Below are 16,954 nucleotides of genomic sequence, written 5' to 3'. Positions count from 1 at the left end.
GAGGGGGGATGCAAAGTGTGGACTCAGGTTTGAGAGGATCGGTGGAACCAACAGGATCTGATGAGTAAACTGAGGCATGGGGGACAGGGAAGAAGCATCAGTGTTGACAGCGGGTGTTTCTAACCTGGAACCCCAGGGCGAGACAGACAATGTTAATAGAGACAGGGACCACGAGAAGAGGAACAGTTTGGGGGGGGTGCAGATCGAGAGGTCATTTCTGGAAAGATTCCTATGACAATCCTCCCAGATGATGTCTATAGGTTGAGAGCTACTTCTTAACTAAAGGACATAAATGAAATGCATGAAAATCAGTCATGAAAACCTCAAGAGTACAAGACATATTTTAATCCTTGCAGAGACAGACGGAGCAATTCTGATGATTTGAGGGTGAAAGAAACAGGTTCAGATGAGAAATCTTCTGGTTCTTAAAACTACAAATCATTTCTCAGTTCGTTAAATTGACAGTTGTATACAAAATATTCTCTAGGCAATCAGATTCCATCTCTTTCTTATTTTCTGGACTCAACTGAATCATTTTCATATCTTTAAAAAAAATTCTTATTACCAGCTGGCTAATAGCCTCACACCATTTAGTGGGTCCTAGTCGCCAGGGAGAATTCAGTTTATATTAATTAAGTGGTCCCACTCAGTCATTTCATTGACTAACAACCTCATTTTTTACTCATCTTTTCAAAACGCTAGAAGGTCAGGATTTTACTGAAGAAAAGCCCACAGACACACTCATGAACAAATCCCTTCTGCACCAAAATCAATCCATCTTTTAATCTAGCAACATCCTTTTCTCTCTCATTTCATAGCAAAAGCTCCGAAGAGCAAACAACAAACAGAACCTCTACAGAACCAATTGCTCCATTTAAATAAACAGCAAAAGGACTTTCCTGGCCCACGTGGTTATCCTAAGTGTACAGAGACTGCTCTTGGTAGAAAAGAAACTGAAACTGCCAGCTCACCCTCTTCCTCAAGTTGTAGGTGAGAATGAGGTTCCGGGAGAAGGAGTGGGAGAAGGCTGTGTAGAATTCCAGCACTTTCTGCAGGGCATCCCGCTTGATCACATGCAGGTCACAGTAGGTCAAGGCCCTGACATTGGCACAGGACTGGGCAAGGGTGGCTTCCTTCCAGAACACGTCTCCAAACACGTCTCCCTTCCCTGAGGAGAGAAAATGGTGATGAGGAAAGTATCAGTAGGAGGTGTCTGGCCATCGGGGCTGGCTTCCCACTGTCTCTTAGAGTTGCTGTCCATTTGGCATTCCATGGCTTGGGCTCAGAAAAGGCAAAAATGGTTTTAATTTGGACCTTAGCAACATGCAATTTAAGAAACTTTAAAATACCATAGGATATATGTCAAAGTTCAACCAATAACTTTGGGTTCATTTGTGATCTCCTGAACACCCTATCCAAAATGGGAACCCCATGTTATTCTTTATCACCCACGGTTTTCTGAAGCATCAATCATAGTCTGCAATTATATTATTTACTTGTTTTTTGTCTGTCTCCCAACATGAGCATTCCTGTGTCTCATCTCTCCACTAACACACAGTGTCTGGCACACAGTAGGAGTTCTTGCAATATCTGCTGGCAAAAGAGAAGTGAGGAAGGAAGGTGAACTGTGGGTCTACGTTAGTGGGACTGAGAGGCGCACACTAGGCTGCTATGGGGAGGGTGTGGACTCTTCGTTGGAAGCTGAAGAACAGGCGGTGTCTCCCCCGTTTCGGATGACCTACATGGAAGGAGTCAGGCAAGAGTGGAGTTCCTCTTCTCCCACACTCTGTCCACTGCCCTGAGGTTTATGTTTGTGTGGTGCCTCATTCTTCACCCTCTCTCCCATACCTCCTTCCATGTTCCTCCCCTTGCCAAATGCCCTCCTGGCAGTATAAAAAGATGGGCCCTATATAAGTGGCATCTCCAGGAATCTCTATACCTAGTATTCCACAAGACTATATTTAACAATATATTTAATAATAAGTCAATAGAGTACTCATCCCACATAGCCATATTCTGGGTCAAACTTCTATCAATCTCCTCTAAATATCTGTTTTTCACACTTAGGGATATTCTTCCTACCTTTCCCAGAAACCAATGTTTTAACATATGTCTAATGCAAAGCTTAATTCATTCCTGGCACAGTCTCTGGTTATAAATAGCTTGAAATGTTGTTTCTCTTGTTTTTAAAATTTCAGCCCAGCTAAACACAAATTTGAGTCCCCAGGGAGCCAGAGAGGAGTATTTGTGGGGGCGGAGGGTGTGGTGGGGGGAAGGAAACAATGCAACAAGGGTGAAAACCAATCTAACAACTCTCAAGGGAGTTGTCAGCCCATGCATCCAGATCAGCCACACTCTGCAGCTAGAACCCAGGTACCTGCAACTCAGTGTGATTTACAGGGCAACTGTTTTCCTAATTCAGGCTAAGGAGGCAATTAGAGTTCTAAGCATCTGGACAGAATTTGACTTTTTCTAAAACACCAAAAAGTGTCCACTCTAAGTACATAAGGTACTCCACGGGTACAGCCTTCTCTAAGCACCTCCACGACGTGAGCTGAAAAGCAAGTATACTGGACACATTACTCTATGTGTTTGTGAAATAATGTGTAGTTCTAATTTATGAAGACGGTTTCACCAACTCAATATGAGTAGGATACATGCTTGGGGTAGCATTTAGGTAAATATGCCTTTAAAACTGTGCTATTTAAATTCCCTTACCAGGTATTTTTCAGCCATCTGTTATATGAGTGGGCTAATGTAGGGCAGGGGCCAGCGGACGGTAATGTTTCTCTCAGTGTGATACCACCTGGCTTCCATGGAGAGAGGTTCATTCAGTGTGTGCTCCCTAGCATGGAGTCCTCACCAAAAAGGCTGGCCAATTCATTAATACATATGGAGCATTCTATAACCCCTCTTTACTGCTCTGCAATGCCTCTCACACCTTTCATAATTATGTAATCCTATTCTCCTAGAGAATTCTCTTTTTCTGACATGCAGTATGGTAAATAGTAAAAAAAAAATGGACCCTACACATATACTGCAACTTACTTCAAGAGGCAAAGCCTAATTCCCTTTCCTTGAATCTGAACTCACTTTAATCTCTCACCTTCACCAATAGAATGTGGCAGAAATGATGTTCCAGGATTTTCAGGCAGGGTCATAAGAAGACTTGTAGCTTCTGCCTGTGTCTCTTGGAACACTTACTCTCAGGATGCTCCCTCTTGGACCCAACCACCATGTTTTGAGAAGAACAAACCACACAAGAGGTCACATAGAAGTGATCTAGGGACAGCCAGCCTCTGTCAGTCATGTAAGCAAGCCATTTTGGCCATCCAGCCTGGTCAAGCCTTCAGATGACTGTAGCCCCAGCCAATGCTGGACAGCAAGCACACGTGGGAAGTTCAAGGGAGAACCAGCCAGCTGAGCCAAACAACCCACAGAATCATGAGAAACAATTAATTTCTTAAGCCACTAAATTTAGGAACTGTTTGTTAAGCAGAAACAGATAACCAGAACACACAGAATCATGGAATTCTAGGATGAGAGGCCCATGAGAAATTACTTAATGGTTTACCTAATATTCCAGCAGAACAATGAAAATCATCCCAGCTCTGAACTGACACCCCACTTCCTTCACTGAAATAAAGAGATGAGAAAGAGCTAGAGGTGGCTCTAATGGGCAGGTTCTCCTAAGTGAGAGGTTTGCCCATCAGTGAGAAAATGCAGAATTTACAAGTTCTACAGTCTCCTACTCTGATCAAATGTGGTATAACTAAGCCAGAACTATTGAGAGTAGACCATTGGTAATCTTGCCTAATTCTTATTAAGATTACTTCCTTTAAGCAACTTAAGCTTCCATCAACAGATGACTGAATAAAGAAGATGTGGTGTATGTGTGTATACATGTCACAAACACACAATGGAATACTACTCAGCCATAAAAAAGAATGAAATGTTGCCATTTGAAGCAACAGGGATGGACTTGGAGGGTATTATGCTAAGTGAAATAAGTCAAAGAAAAATGAACACTGTATGACATTACTTACATGTGGAGTCTAAAAATAATACAACAAATTAGTGAATAAAACAAAAAAGAAGCAGACTCACAGATACAGAGAACAAACTAGTGGTTATCAGTGTGGGGAGAGGGAAGGGGGAGGGGGAATATAGGGGTAAGGGAATAAGAGGTACAAGCTAAGATACAAGGACATACTGTACAACATGGAGAATATAGCCAACATTTTCTAATAACTATAAATGGAATATAACCTTTAAAAATTGTCAATCACTATTCTGTATACCCATAACATATAATATTGTATGTCAAGTATACTTCAATTTAAAAAGCTATAGAAGATAGGTTCAAGATGGCAGAGTAGAAGGATGTGCTCTCACTCCCTCGTGTGAGAGCACTGGAATCACAACTAACTGCTGAACAGTCATTGACAGGAAGACACTGGAACTCAACAAAAAAGATACCCCACATCCAAAGACAAAGAAGAAGCCACAATGAAATGGTAGGAGGGGCACAATCACAATAAAATCAAATCCCATAACTGCTGGGTGGGTGACTCACAAACTGGAGAACACTTATACCACAGAAGTCCACCCACTGGAGTGAAGATTCTGTGCCCACGTCAGGCTTCCCAACCTGGGGGTCTGGCAACGGGAGGAGGAATTCCTACAGAATCAGACTTTGAAGGCTAGTGGGATTTGATTGCAAGACTTCGACAGGACTGGGAGAAACAGAGACTCCACTCTTGGAGGGCACACACAAAGTAGTGTGTGCACCAGGACCCAGGGGAAGGAGCTGTGACCCTATAGGAGACTGAACCAGACCTACTTGCTAGTGTTGGAGGGTCTCCTGCAGAGGCGGGGGGTGGCTCTGTCTCACCGTGAGGACAAGGACACTGGCAGCAGATATTCTGGGAAGTACTCCTTGGCATCAGCCCTCCCAGGGTCTGCCATTAGCCCCACCAAGGAGCCCGGGTAGGCTCCAGTGTTGGGTTGCCTCAGGCCAAACAACCAACAGGGAGGGAACCCAGCCCCACCCATCAGCAGAGAAGCAGATTAAAGTTTTACTGAGCTCTGCCCACCAGAACAACAGCCAGCTCTACCCACCACCAGTCCCTCTCATCAAGAAACTTGCACAAGCCTCTTAGATAGCCTCATCCACCAGAGGGCAGACAGCAGAAGCAAGAAGAATTACAATCCTGCAGCCTGTGGAACAAAAACCACATTCACAGAAAGATAGACAAGATGGAAAGGCAGAGGGCTATGTACCAGATGAAGGAACAAGATAAAACCCCAGAAAAACAACTAAATGAAGTGGAGATAGAAAATCTTCCAGAAAAAGAATTCTGAATAATGATAGTGAAGATGATCCAAGACCTCAGAAAAAGAATGGAGGCGAAGATGGAGAAGATGCAAGAAATGTTTAACAAAGACCTAGAAGAATTAAAGAACAAACAGCTAGAAGAATTAAAGAACAAACAAACAGAGATGAAAAATAACATAACTGAAATGAAAAATACACTAGAAGCAATCAATACCAGAAGAACTGAGGCAGAAGAACGGATAAATGACCTGGAAGACAGAACAGTGGAATTCACTGCTGTGGAAGAGAATAAAGAAAAAAGAATGAAAAGAAATGAAGATGGCCTAAGAGACCTCTGGGACAACATTCAACGCAACAACATTCACATTATATGGGTCCCAGAAGGAGAAGAGAGAAAGGACCCGAGAAAATATTTGAAGAGATTAGAGTTGAAAACTTCCCTAACATGGGAAGGAAATAGCCACCCAAGTCCAGGAATCGCAGAGAGTCCCACACAGGATAAACCCAAGCAGAAACATGCTGGGACACATAGTAATCAAGCTGGCAAAACTTAAAGAAAAAGAAAAATTATAGAAAGCAGCAAGGGAAAATGACAAATAACATACAAGGGAACTCCCATAATGTTAACAGCTGATTTCTCAGCAGAAACTCTACAAGCCAGAAGGGAGTGGCATGACATATTTAAAGTGATGAAAGGGAAGAATCTACAACCAAGATTACTCTACCTGGCAAGGATCTCATTCAGATTCGATGGAGAAATCAAAAGCTTTACAGACAAGCAAAAGCTAAGAGAATTCAGCACCACCAAACCAGCTCTACAACAAATGCTAAAGGAACTTCTCTAAGTGGGAAACACAAGAGAAGAAAAGGACCTACAAAAACAAACCCAAAACAATTTAGAAAATGGTCATAGGAACATACATATCGATAATTACCTTAAACGTGAATGGATTAAATGCTCCAATCAAAGACACAAGCTCGCTGAATGGATACAAAAACAAGATTCATATATATGCTGTCTACAAGAGATGCACTTCAGACCAAGGGACACATACAGACTGAAAGAGAAAGGATGGAAAAAGATATTTCATGCAAATGGAAATCAAAAGAAAGCTGGAGTAGCAATACTCATATCAGATAAAATAGACTTTAAAATAAAGAATGTTACAAGAGACAAGGAAGGACACTACATAATGATCAAGGGATCAATCCAAGAAGAAGATATAACAATCATAAATATATATGCACCCAACATAGGAGCACCTCAATACATAAGGCAACTGCTAACAGCTACAAAAGAGGAAATTGACAGTAACACAATAACAGTGGGGGACCTTAACACCTCACTTACACCAATGGACAGATCATCCAAACAGAAAATTAATAAGGAAACACAAGCTTTAAAGGACACAATAGACCAGATAGATTTAATTGATATTTATAGGACATTCCATCCAAAAGCAGCAGATTACACTTTCTTCTCAAGTGTGCACAGAACATTCTTCAGGATAGATCACATCCTGGGTTACAAATCAAGCCTCAGTAAATTTGCGACAATTGAAATTATATGAAGCATCTTTTCTGACCACAATGCTATGAGATTATAAATCAATTACAGAGGAAACACAAACACATGGAGGCTAAACAATACGTTACTAAATAAGCAAGAGATCACTGAAGAAATCAAAGAGGAATTCAAAAAATACAATGAAAACACGATGATCCAAAACCTATGGATGCAGCAAAAGCAGTTCTCAGAGGGAAGTTTACAGCAGTACAAGCCTACCCCAAAAAACAACAAACATCTCAAATAAACAATCTAACTGTACACCTACAGGAACTAGAGAAAGAAGAACAAACAAAACCCAAAGTGAGTAGAAGGAAACAAATCATAAAGATCAGAGCAGAAATAAATGAAATAGAAACAAAGAAAACAATAGTAAAGATCAATAAAACTAAGAGCTGGTTCTTTGAGAAGATAAGCAAAATTGATAAACCATTAGCAGATGCATCAAGAAAAAGAGGGAGAGGACTCAAATCAATAAAATTAGAAATGAAAAAGGAGAAGTTACAACAGACACTGCAGAAATACAAAGCATCCTAAGAGACTACTACAAGCAACTCTATGCCAATAAAATGGACAACCCGGAAGAAATGGGCAAATTCCTAGAAAGGTATAATCTTCCAAGACAGAACCAGGAAGAAATAGAAAATATGAACAGACCAATCACAAGTAATGAAATTGAAACTGTGATTAAAAATCTTCCAACAAACAAAAGTCCAGGACCAGATGGCTTCACAGGTGAATTCTATCAAACATTTAGAGAAGAGCTAACACCCACCCTTCTCAAACTCTTCCAAAAAATTGCAGAGGAAGGAACACTCCCAAAGTCATTCTACGAGGCCACCATCACCCTGATACCACAACCAGACAAAGATACTACTAAAAAAGAAAATTACAGACCAATATCACTGATGAATATCGATGCAAAAATCCTCAACAAAATACTAGCAAACAGAATCCAACAACACATTAAAAGGATCATACACCACGATCAAGTGGGATTTATTCCAGGCATGCAAAGATTCTTCAATATACGTGAATCAATGTGATACACCATACTGACACAGTGGAGAATAGAAGCCATATGATCATCTCAATAGATGCAGAAGAAGCTTTTGACAAAATTCAACACTGATTTATGATAAAAACTCTCCAGAAAGTGGGCATAGAGGGAACTTACCTCAACATAATAAAGGCCATATGCAACAAACCCACAGCAAACATCATTCTCAATGGTGAAAAACTGAAAGTATTTCCTCTAAGATCAGGAACAAGACAAGGAAGTCCACTCTTGCCACTTTTATTCAACATAGTTTTGCAAGTCCTAGCCACGGCAATCAAAGAAGAAAAAGAAATAAAAGGAATACAAATTGGAAAAGAAGAAGTAAAACTGTCACTGTCTGCAGATATAGAGAATCCTAAAGATGCCACCAGAGAAATACTAGAGCTAATCAATGAATTTGGTAAAGTTGCAGGATACAAAATTAATGTACAGAAATCTCTTGCATTCCTATACACTAATGATGAAAAATCTGAAAGAGAAATTAAGGAAACACTCCCATTTACCACTGCAACAAAAAGAATAAAATACCTAGGAATAAACCTACCTAGAGACAAAACACCTATATGCAGAAAACTATAAGACCCTGATGAAAGAAATTAAAGATGATACAAATAGTTGGAGAGATATACCATGTTCTTGGATTGGGAGAATATTGTGAAAATGACTCTACTACCCAAAGCAATCTACAGATTCAATGCAATCCCTATCAAATTACCAATGGCATTTTTTACAGAACTAGAAACAAAAAATTTTTAAATTTGTATGGAGACACAAAAGAACCCGAATAGCCAAAGCAGTCTTGAGGGAGAAAACAGAGCTGGAGGAATCAGACTCCCTGACTTCAGACTATACTACAAAGCTACAGTAATCAAGACAATATGGTACTGGCACAAAAACAGAAATAGACATCAATGGAACAGGATAGAAAGCCCAGAGGTAAACCCATGCACTTATGGTCAACTAATCTATGACAAAGGAGGCAAGGATACACAATGGAGAAAAGACAGTCTCTTCAATAAATGGTGCTGGGAAAACTGGACAGCTACACGTAAAAGAATGAAATTAGAACACTCCCTAACACCATACACAAAAATAAACTCAAAATAAACTCAAAACACACAAAAATAAACTCAAAATGGATTAAAGACCTAAATGTTAGACTGGACACTATAAAACTTTTAGAGGAAAACATAAGAAGAACACTCTATGACACAAATCACAGCAAGATCTTTTTTGATCCATCTCCTAGAGTAATGGAAATAAAACCAAAAATAAACAAATGGGACCTAATGAAGCTTAAAAGCTTTTGTGCAGCAAAGGAAACTATAAACAAGACGAAAAGACAACCCTCAGAATGGGAGAAAATATTTGAAAATGAATCAACTGACAAAGGATTAATTTCCAAAATATATAAACAGCTCATGCAGCTCAATATTAAAAAAAAAAAACAACCCAATCCAAAAATGGATGGAGGACCTAAATAGACATTTCTCCAAAGAAGACATACAGATGGCCAAGAAGCACATGAAAAGCTGCTCAACATCACTAATTATTAGAGAAATGCAAATCAAAACTACATTGAGGCATCACCTCACTCCAGTTAGAATGGGCTTCATCAGAAAATCTACAAACAACAAATGCTGGAGAGGGTGTGGAGAAAAGGGAACCCTCTTGCACTGTTGCTGGGAATGTAAGTTGCTACAGCCACTATGGAGAACAGTATGGAGGTTCCTTAAAAAACTAAAAATAGAACTACTATATGACCCAGCAATCCCACTACTGGGCATATACCTAGAGAATACCATAATTTAAAAAGACACATGCACCCCAATGTTCATTGCAGCACTATTTACAATAGCCAGGTCATGGAAGCAACCTAAATGCCCATCAACAGACAAATGGATAAAGAAGATGTGGTACATATATATAAAAAAATTACTCAGCCATAAAAAGGAACAAATTGGGTCATTTGTAGAGACTTGGATGGATCTGGAGACTGTCATACAGAGTGAAGTAAGTCAGAAAGAGAAAAACAAATATTGTATATTAACGTAATGTATATATGTGGAACCTAGAAAAATAGTACTGATGAACCGGTTTTCAGGGCAGAAATTGAGATGCAGATGTAGAGAACAAATGTATAGACACCAAGGGGGGAAAGTGGTGGGGGGTGGGGGATGGTAGTGTGATGAATTGGGAGATTGGGATTGACATGTATAAAATGGATGACTAATAAGAACCTGCTGTATAAAAAAATAAATAAAGTTCAAAAAAAAAGCTACAGAAAAAAATATGAGGGAAAATTTTTGAAGACATGAAGTGGGGAAATGTGGGTCAGTTAGCAATGTAGTCATTATGTTCCCATGTCATAAGAATGGACATAAAAAAAGATTCAATGAAAATACATCAAAATATTAACTGTGTTATCTGGGGATGGGGAGGTGGATTTACAAATTGTGATTTTCCTTATTTATGCTTTTACTCAATTAAAGTGTAATATTTTGTAATCAGAAAAAATATTACTTCATTTAAACAAAGCCCCATATGTGAACATTCTCAAATGAATTAAGAGTAGTCTTTCTAATTATAAAAGAACCCATAAAGTAAAATAATAGCCCCTCATGTGCATTTAACATATGAGTTTATTTGTAAAAATTCAGTTTATAAACAACTCTTCAGGAGCATATCTACTGCATACAACAAAGGGCAAACATATTGTGTTTGAAATACTCCAGGAAATAAATCAGTGCATCTTTAGAAATGACAATAATCCCATTGTGAAGAGTATTCCAATCAAAGGTTTTGACAGAAACAATAAATGGAGACTAGTTCCTACTACAAAAGGTATTTCAAGGTAAGATAATCATGATTAACTTGTAGGGTCTAGGAAGTCTCAGTGTTGTCATAGCTTGCATTTGATTTTCAACCCAAATTGAAAATCATACAATCTTTCTTCCTGTCAAGGCAGCCTTTTTGGTATAAATGACCTGTTAGTGAGATTTAAGAATGTGGTGTCAGAGGACCTGTCAGATTCAAAACAAACCCAAGACTATTCTGGCAAATGAGAAATAAAGTTATGACACATATAACTTGGGAAAACTGTCAAAGGGAAGGACATAGTGCATTTGGCAGGCTGCTTGTAAGTTACACACATCGCTGGAATAATGACTTCCCAGGTCAGGGTTACAAATCGGAGGCCAGGACAAACTCTATAACCACATTCATCTCTTGTTCCCTAGTGTGAAACGATCATTTGCCGAGGAACAAAAGGTACCCCAATGCACTCGGCAATCAAATTTCTTGAGACCCTCAGCTTATTGATTTATTTATTACACTGAGGTGCTGGGTGCAGAATGTTAAAACCTAAGGTTCTAAGATTCTAAAAGGCATTCTAAGTGGCTATTCTGAGCTGGGGGGAAAAGAAAAAGAAAAAAAAAAGGGAGGGGGAATAAAGGAAAAGGCAGTCTCATTAAAACTCCAAGCAAACATCCCTGTGATAATTAATCCTCCTCCCCTCCCACCCCCAATTATATGCAGCTTTCTTTACTGAGCCTCCACTTTTGCCATAGACATAAACAGCCCTCTGGGGTACAAACGTGGGGCTGAGGAACATTCACAAAACAGAGGTGGGAGTTGGGACACAGGGCTAAGGTGGCACCAGGAGAGAGGGAGGGGAGATCTCTGCAAGGAGTCCGGCTCAGGAGGAAACAAACACCCTGTAGACAATTTGGTGTCATCAAGGGCAGAGGCTGGAACAGCCACTTGCAGAGGCTGAAGCGGGAAGGAAGATGGGAGTGGGGGGTTGGGAGAGTTAAGAGGGCTGATTGGGGACAATTCAAGAGGTGCTGGGACTCGGGGACCTGAGAAGATCCACAGCCTACTGAATATTAAAGAGTAGCAGAAATGGACAACCGAGTTTTGAACACTCCAGAAAAAGCCCCGTTTTTAAAAGACTGGCTGTGAGTGAGCTTGGCGGACCAGAGGGGTCAGAGCAAAAGTGAAATTCCAGCTGCTTCTCTTCACTATTCCCTATCATGTCCTCTTATAAAGACCACTCACAGTGGTATCCTGTACTAAGCAAAACATAATTCTGCAGTTAAAGTCATCATATGCTGCTAAAATCATCAGCCATTTCTAGGCCCACACCACTGAGAAATAACTAATTCGGTTATTCATGCAATTCTTGACAGGCACTGTTCTGGGTGCTGAGGTATAGCAGTGGGATGACAGATGCAGTGGAGTTGAGAGAGACTCAGGTGATTCTAACATGTTAGGGGCTATGATGCAGAGAGTACAGGAGGGGTATCTGGCTCAAGCTCAGGCTTCCAGGAAGATGTGGCGTCTGAGCTGAGACCTAAAGGATGAGTCCCAGTGAACCAGCATAAAAACATAGCACAGAGATGATTCCAGGGAGAGGGAACAGCACGTGCAAAGGTCCTGAGGCACAGGGTATGTCTCTTTAACAGGACTGAAAGCCATTTGGAAGCTTCTGGGTTCTCCAGGTTTTGGATTATCTGCTCCTTCACTTGCCTGCAGGGATGAGTGTGGACGGTATATTTTGTAATCCTTTGACGAAAATGCCTGGTCTCCTCATTCAGCTGCAAACACATCTAAGCACCTACCAGACTCTACAGTGAGCATGTGATACCAACGCTGTTAGGAGCTCCACCCAGGGTGCTGAGAGAGGTGCCAGGAATATAGACGGCAGTGAGGGCCATCCCTAGTGCCTTTATTCCTCCTCTTTGGGGCATCAGGAGGTCCTCTGCCCTCAAGCCATCTCGAGACTAGAGGGGCCTTGTCACTCACTGCATCAGGACAGTGACATGTGGCTACAGAGATCCTGGCATAGTCGAGAGAGGCTCTGAGGGAGAGCCATTCTCTCTCCTGGCCCTTGGGATAATTCTGCTTATGGGACATAACAAAGAAGCTGGATTAATCCCTCCAGGCAAGTCCTGAGCAGACTGTGCACACCCACTGAACTGGATAGTTCAGGAGGATGAGGATGAGGACAGGGAGAGTTCTCACACCTCCTGGATTCAGGATAGACACCAGGCATGTGAAATCCAGGTCCTCTCCTGGGTCCTCAGAATCATGTCTAAGACACAAAGAGAACTTGCCCAAATCTCCTCCTCCCTGGTACTTCCCCCAGCACATTTTCCAAGTACTTTATCATCCACTCTCTCAACACAGGCTTCAGGGCCAGACAAGCTGGCTTCAAGCTCAGTTCTGCCTTGCTGGGTGCTGGAGCAGCCCCTGCCAGTCCCTCCTCACTCTCTGCCTCTAGTCACAGTGGGTTCTCAGACTCCCTCCAAGTCCGGCTCCCAGCTCACCTCTGGGCCGTCTCAGCACAGCCTCAGACATTCCGCCCTGCTCCTTGGTCTGGATAACTCCTCATTCCTTGAACTACACCCACACCTCCTCCCTGACCCTTGACCACAGCAGCTCCCCATTACGTGTGCCCCTGCACTCTGCAAACACTCCTCATCCCTGTCATTCCCGGGTCCCCAGCAGGGTCTTGGGCACACAGCTGGCGTTCAATGGTTGTTGGATGCATAAATAAAGCAAAGGCACTAGGCATCTTCCTAACCTCTCCCAGTCTCAATTCACTCAGCTAGAAAATGTGGGTAATAATACCCGCCTCGCAAGGCTGTTTTAAGGCTTACATGAAATAATGTGAACAAAGCACTTAGCACTGTGCTTGGAACAGAGTAGGTGCTCAAAAAATAGTAGCCACAATAAAAGAAGAGTCCTCTATAACAGCCCTGTGAAGCAAATTCCACAGGGATCATCAGCCCCGTTTGAAAGAGAAGAGAGAGCTCCAAAGAGGTTTAAATGATTGTCCATGACCCATGGGCTTTCCCTCCACTGCCATGCAGCCTCCACATTGGGAGAGGCCACGAAATGCTCCCAGTGGGTTGTCTTCTGCATCCCCTCTCTCAAGCAACCTCCTCTTCAGTCAACATTTAGGGAGCTCTACCTGGGGCGGGCACCATGCTAGGTGATGGGAAACAGGATAAATAAGGGACAGCCTTGACCTTAAGGAGCCATGGCCTAGGAATCCACATGTTCCCCAGAACCAATTCTCTCCTCTTATGGAAATAAAACCCATGCCTTATAGCTGGGCACAAAGATGACCAGAAGAAAGACTGCACTACAGCTAAATGTGGCCATTTGTCTGAGCTCTGGTAAAGGGGAGGGGTGCAGAAGGGTGTGTGCCACCTCTAGAGTCATGCCCTGCCCTTCCCCTCTCCCCGCTTCCTCCTGGCTGGAACAAGATGTGAGCTCTCTTGGACCAGGAAGCCAAAGTGACAACCTCGTTAGGATGAAGCAACAGGCTAGAAGGAGGTTGGGTGCCTGACACCATGAAGTCGCCTCACCAGCCCTCTATACCTGGACAGTTGGCCCCACGAGAGAAAAACAAGTTCTGTCTTGTGTAAGCTTCTATTATTTCGGATTTTTGCTGGAGCAGCTGAATCCACATCCTAGCCAATTCAGGAGTCCATGGTCCACGGGGGCAGTACAGTGTGTTGGGTTCTGCGGGGAAAGGTATACACACATCTACTTTCTTCACCTGCTCCAGGAAAAAGCATGGGCTTCCGCACCTCTGAAGGATCGGATGGACATGACGATGGAGGCTCTGGCAGCACATTCAGAGCAAAAGCTCCAACGACTTGAGCTAAACACCTTGGTGGTACCCACCCACCTCACACACCAGCCCTGACTATGGACAGGGGGCCAGGATCTGCTGAGGGGTCCCTGTGCATGAGGCCAGGCACTGGCCAGGGACCCCGCTTCAGGCATCCCCCATGTACCTCACCCCAAAGGTGATAAAGTCCAGGCTTTCAAGTTAATTTTGGAATAGTTAACTCTCCCACATGCGCTTATGGACATTTCCCTTGCATTATCTGAGACCATGGGGGACAGTAGCTAAGCAGAGTTCTGACACCTCGTAAATTTCGCCTCCTCTTATCTGTAGTGAAACCACCAAGCCCTTCTTGTTCTTACTGGGAAAAAAAATGCTGCTGGCAGTCTGTGGCCTCTGCTTCATCTGCTGCAGTTTAGAGACATGAGAATGTACATCAAAGACAGACAGACATGGTGGAAATCTCATCCATTTGCCTTCCCATCCGAGCCATGAAGATCTACTACTAGGAATAAAGCCTTAGCTTTAAGTGCCAGATCGTATCGGATTGTGTTGTGATGTCAGGTGCTGAGCCAACATGTTTTACTGAATTTTTTTTGTTGTCAGAGAAAGCAGGGACTGGAGATGCTCAGGAGGCATGGCTCCAGGGACAGGTGTGCAGTTCACCCCACTTCTCAGAGGGGCGTCTCCTTCTAGAAAGGTTTGGTCTCGTGTTAGGCTTTGTAGGAGAGTTCAGAGATGTTCAAGAAACATTTGTTTTCTTTTCTTTTTTTTTTTTTTTGGCGGTACGCGGGCCACTCACTGCTGTGGCCTCTCCCATTGCGGAGCACAGGCTCTGGACGCGCAGGCTCAGCGGCCATGGCTCACGGGCCCAGCCGCTCCGCGGCATGTGGGATCTTCCCGGACCGGGGCACGAACCCGTGTCCCCTGCATCGGCAGGCGGACTCTCAACCACTGCACCACAAGGGAAGCCCCATTGGTTTTCTTTTGAAGTTGGTACAAAGGAGAACAATTGCTCTGCTCTTCTGCAAACCATCTCTGTATTAGGGATGAGACCATGCTGTGGTTCAGCCACATACCTGGTTAATGAAACCCACACAAGAATCTGTAACGTCATACACCAGGTGCGATGTGAACTGCCTCTGATTCTCCCAGGCAGCTATGAGATTGGGAGTTCCCAAAGGTGGGGTTACGTCTCGCCACCCTTCTGCACACAATTCAAACCAGTTCAGCAATTTGGCCTGACCTATTATGGATCAGGCAGTGTTCCAGCAATTAAGGGAGATAGAACAAAAAGACAGGATATCATCTCTATGTTCAAGGGGCTTACAATATGAGACAAAACCTACATGTATGTAACAGTGAAGTTAAAACAAACCAAAATGTAATACCAAGATATGTGGGAGACTAGTCTAGGCAGAACTAGAGAGATTTCATAGAGAAAAAGGGAACGGAGCTAGCCTTCTACGGTGAGGCAAGAGAATTCAGATACATGAAAAAGATGGATAATCCCTTCAAGCAGCAGGGGGAAAGCTAGATGGTCAGGAATGAAGAGAGTTGGTTTGGGCTATGTTCTCCTTTCTTTCAGGGCTCAATTTCTTGGCGTTGTTATTTATATTGCCTCCATGCTCTGACTATCAAGGGGGGAATGATTTGTTCCTATTCCTGATGTTTCCTGCCCAGAAGACAGCTTCAGGTGCACCACACTCCTGGCCTCCCTCGTGCTCTCATCTGATTAATAAGTTTGGGAGGAGACCCTGCACATGTGCAGGCCAGCCCCTTCACTCTCCTTGGGATCTGCTTGCCAGGAGCTTGTTCTCTCTGTCCCTCTTGCCACCAAAGATACAGGACAGACCCTCACAGGGGTAGGCTTGTGCTGGTCAGCAACACAAGGGTGGGTCTAATCCTGGGGCTTAATATTGGGAAGCCTTCTTGGATGCAAATATAATGCATATTCTCCGATATTAGCTTTATCACAAAAATAAAAGTTGATATTTTGACTGGTACCCATCTTACTTATTATCTCTCTTGGTTCAGAACTCTGGGAGAGATGTATGCAAATTATGAAGCACCCCTGAACCCAACTCCCACTCTCTTCATTTCTCAAGCTCCTCTAATCTTGCTTCTGACCCTATACTCAACATTATGCTCACCCGTGGTCAATAACTCTTTTCCTGATAACAGCCTAAAAGATAGTTTTTAGTCTTCAACATATTAAAGATCTTTGATTCTAAGATATACTTAAGTTGTTTAGCATTTTTTATCTCTGATGTCAGAAGATGCCTTACAGTCAATGATATGTCACAGTTTAATTGGCAGCATTGTTTCTCAGTGGGCCATAGAATA

General features: G+C 42.6%; 1 protein-coding gene across 2 annotated transcripts in view; it reads right to left on the bottom strand.

Moving 5' to 3' along the window:
• Positions 1-16,954, bottom strand: part of KCNH1 (potassium voltage-gated channel subfamily H member 1) — a gene marked incomplete at its 5' end in the record, with an annotated part of 415,199 nt that overhangs the window by 87,572 nt on the left and 310,673 nt on the right. For both annotated transcript variants that reach the window (XM_082612883.1, XM_082612884.1), the window contains one exon: positions 972-1,168. In XM_082612883.1, coding sequence (XP_082469009.1) covers positions 972-1,168 — 197 coding nt within the window. The remainder of the gene's footprint in view (positions 1-971; positions 1,169-16,954) is intronic.

Source organism: Mesoplodon mirus (genome assembly GCF_964341445.2).
Source record: "Mesoplodon mirus genome assembly, chromosome: 3".
Lineage (NCBI taxonomy): Eukaryota > Metazoa > Chordata > Mammalia > Artiodactyla > Ziphiidae > Mesoplodon > Mesoplodon mirus.
The sequence above is the reverse complement of the archived record's forward strand: the minus strand, read 5'-3'. Positions and strand labels throughout refer to the sequence as shown.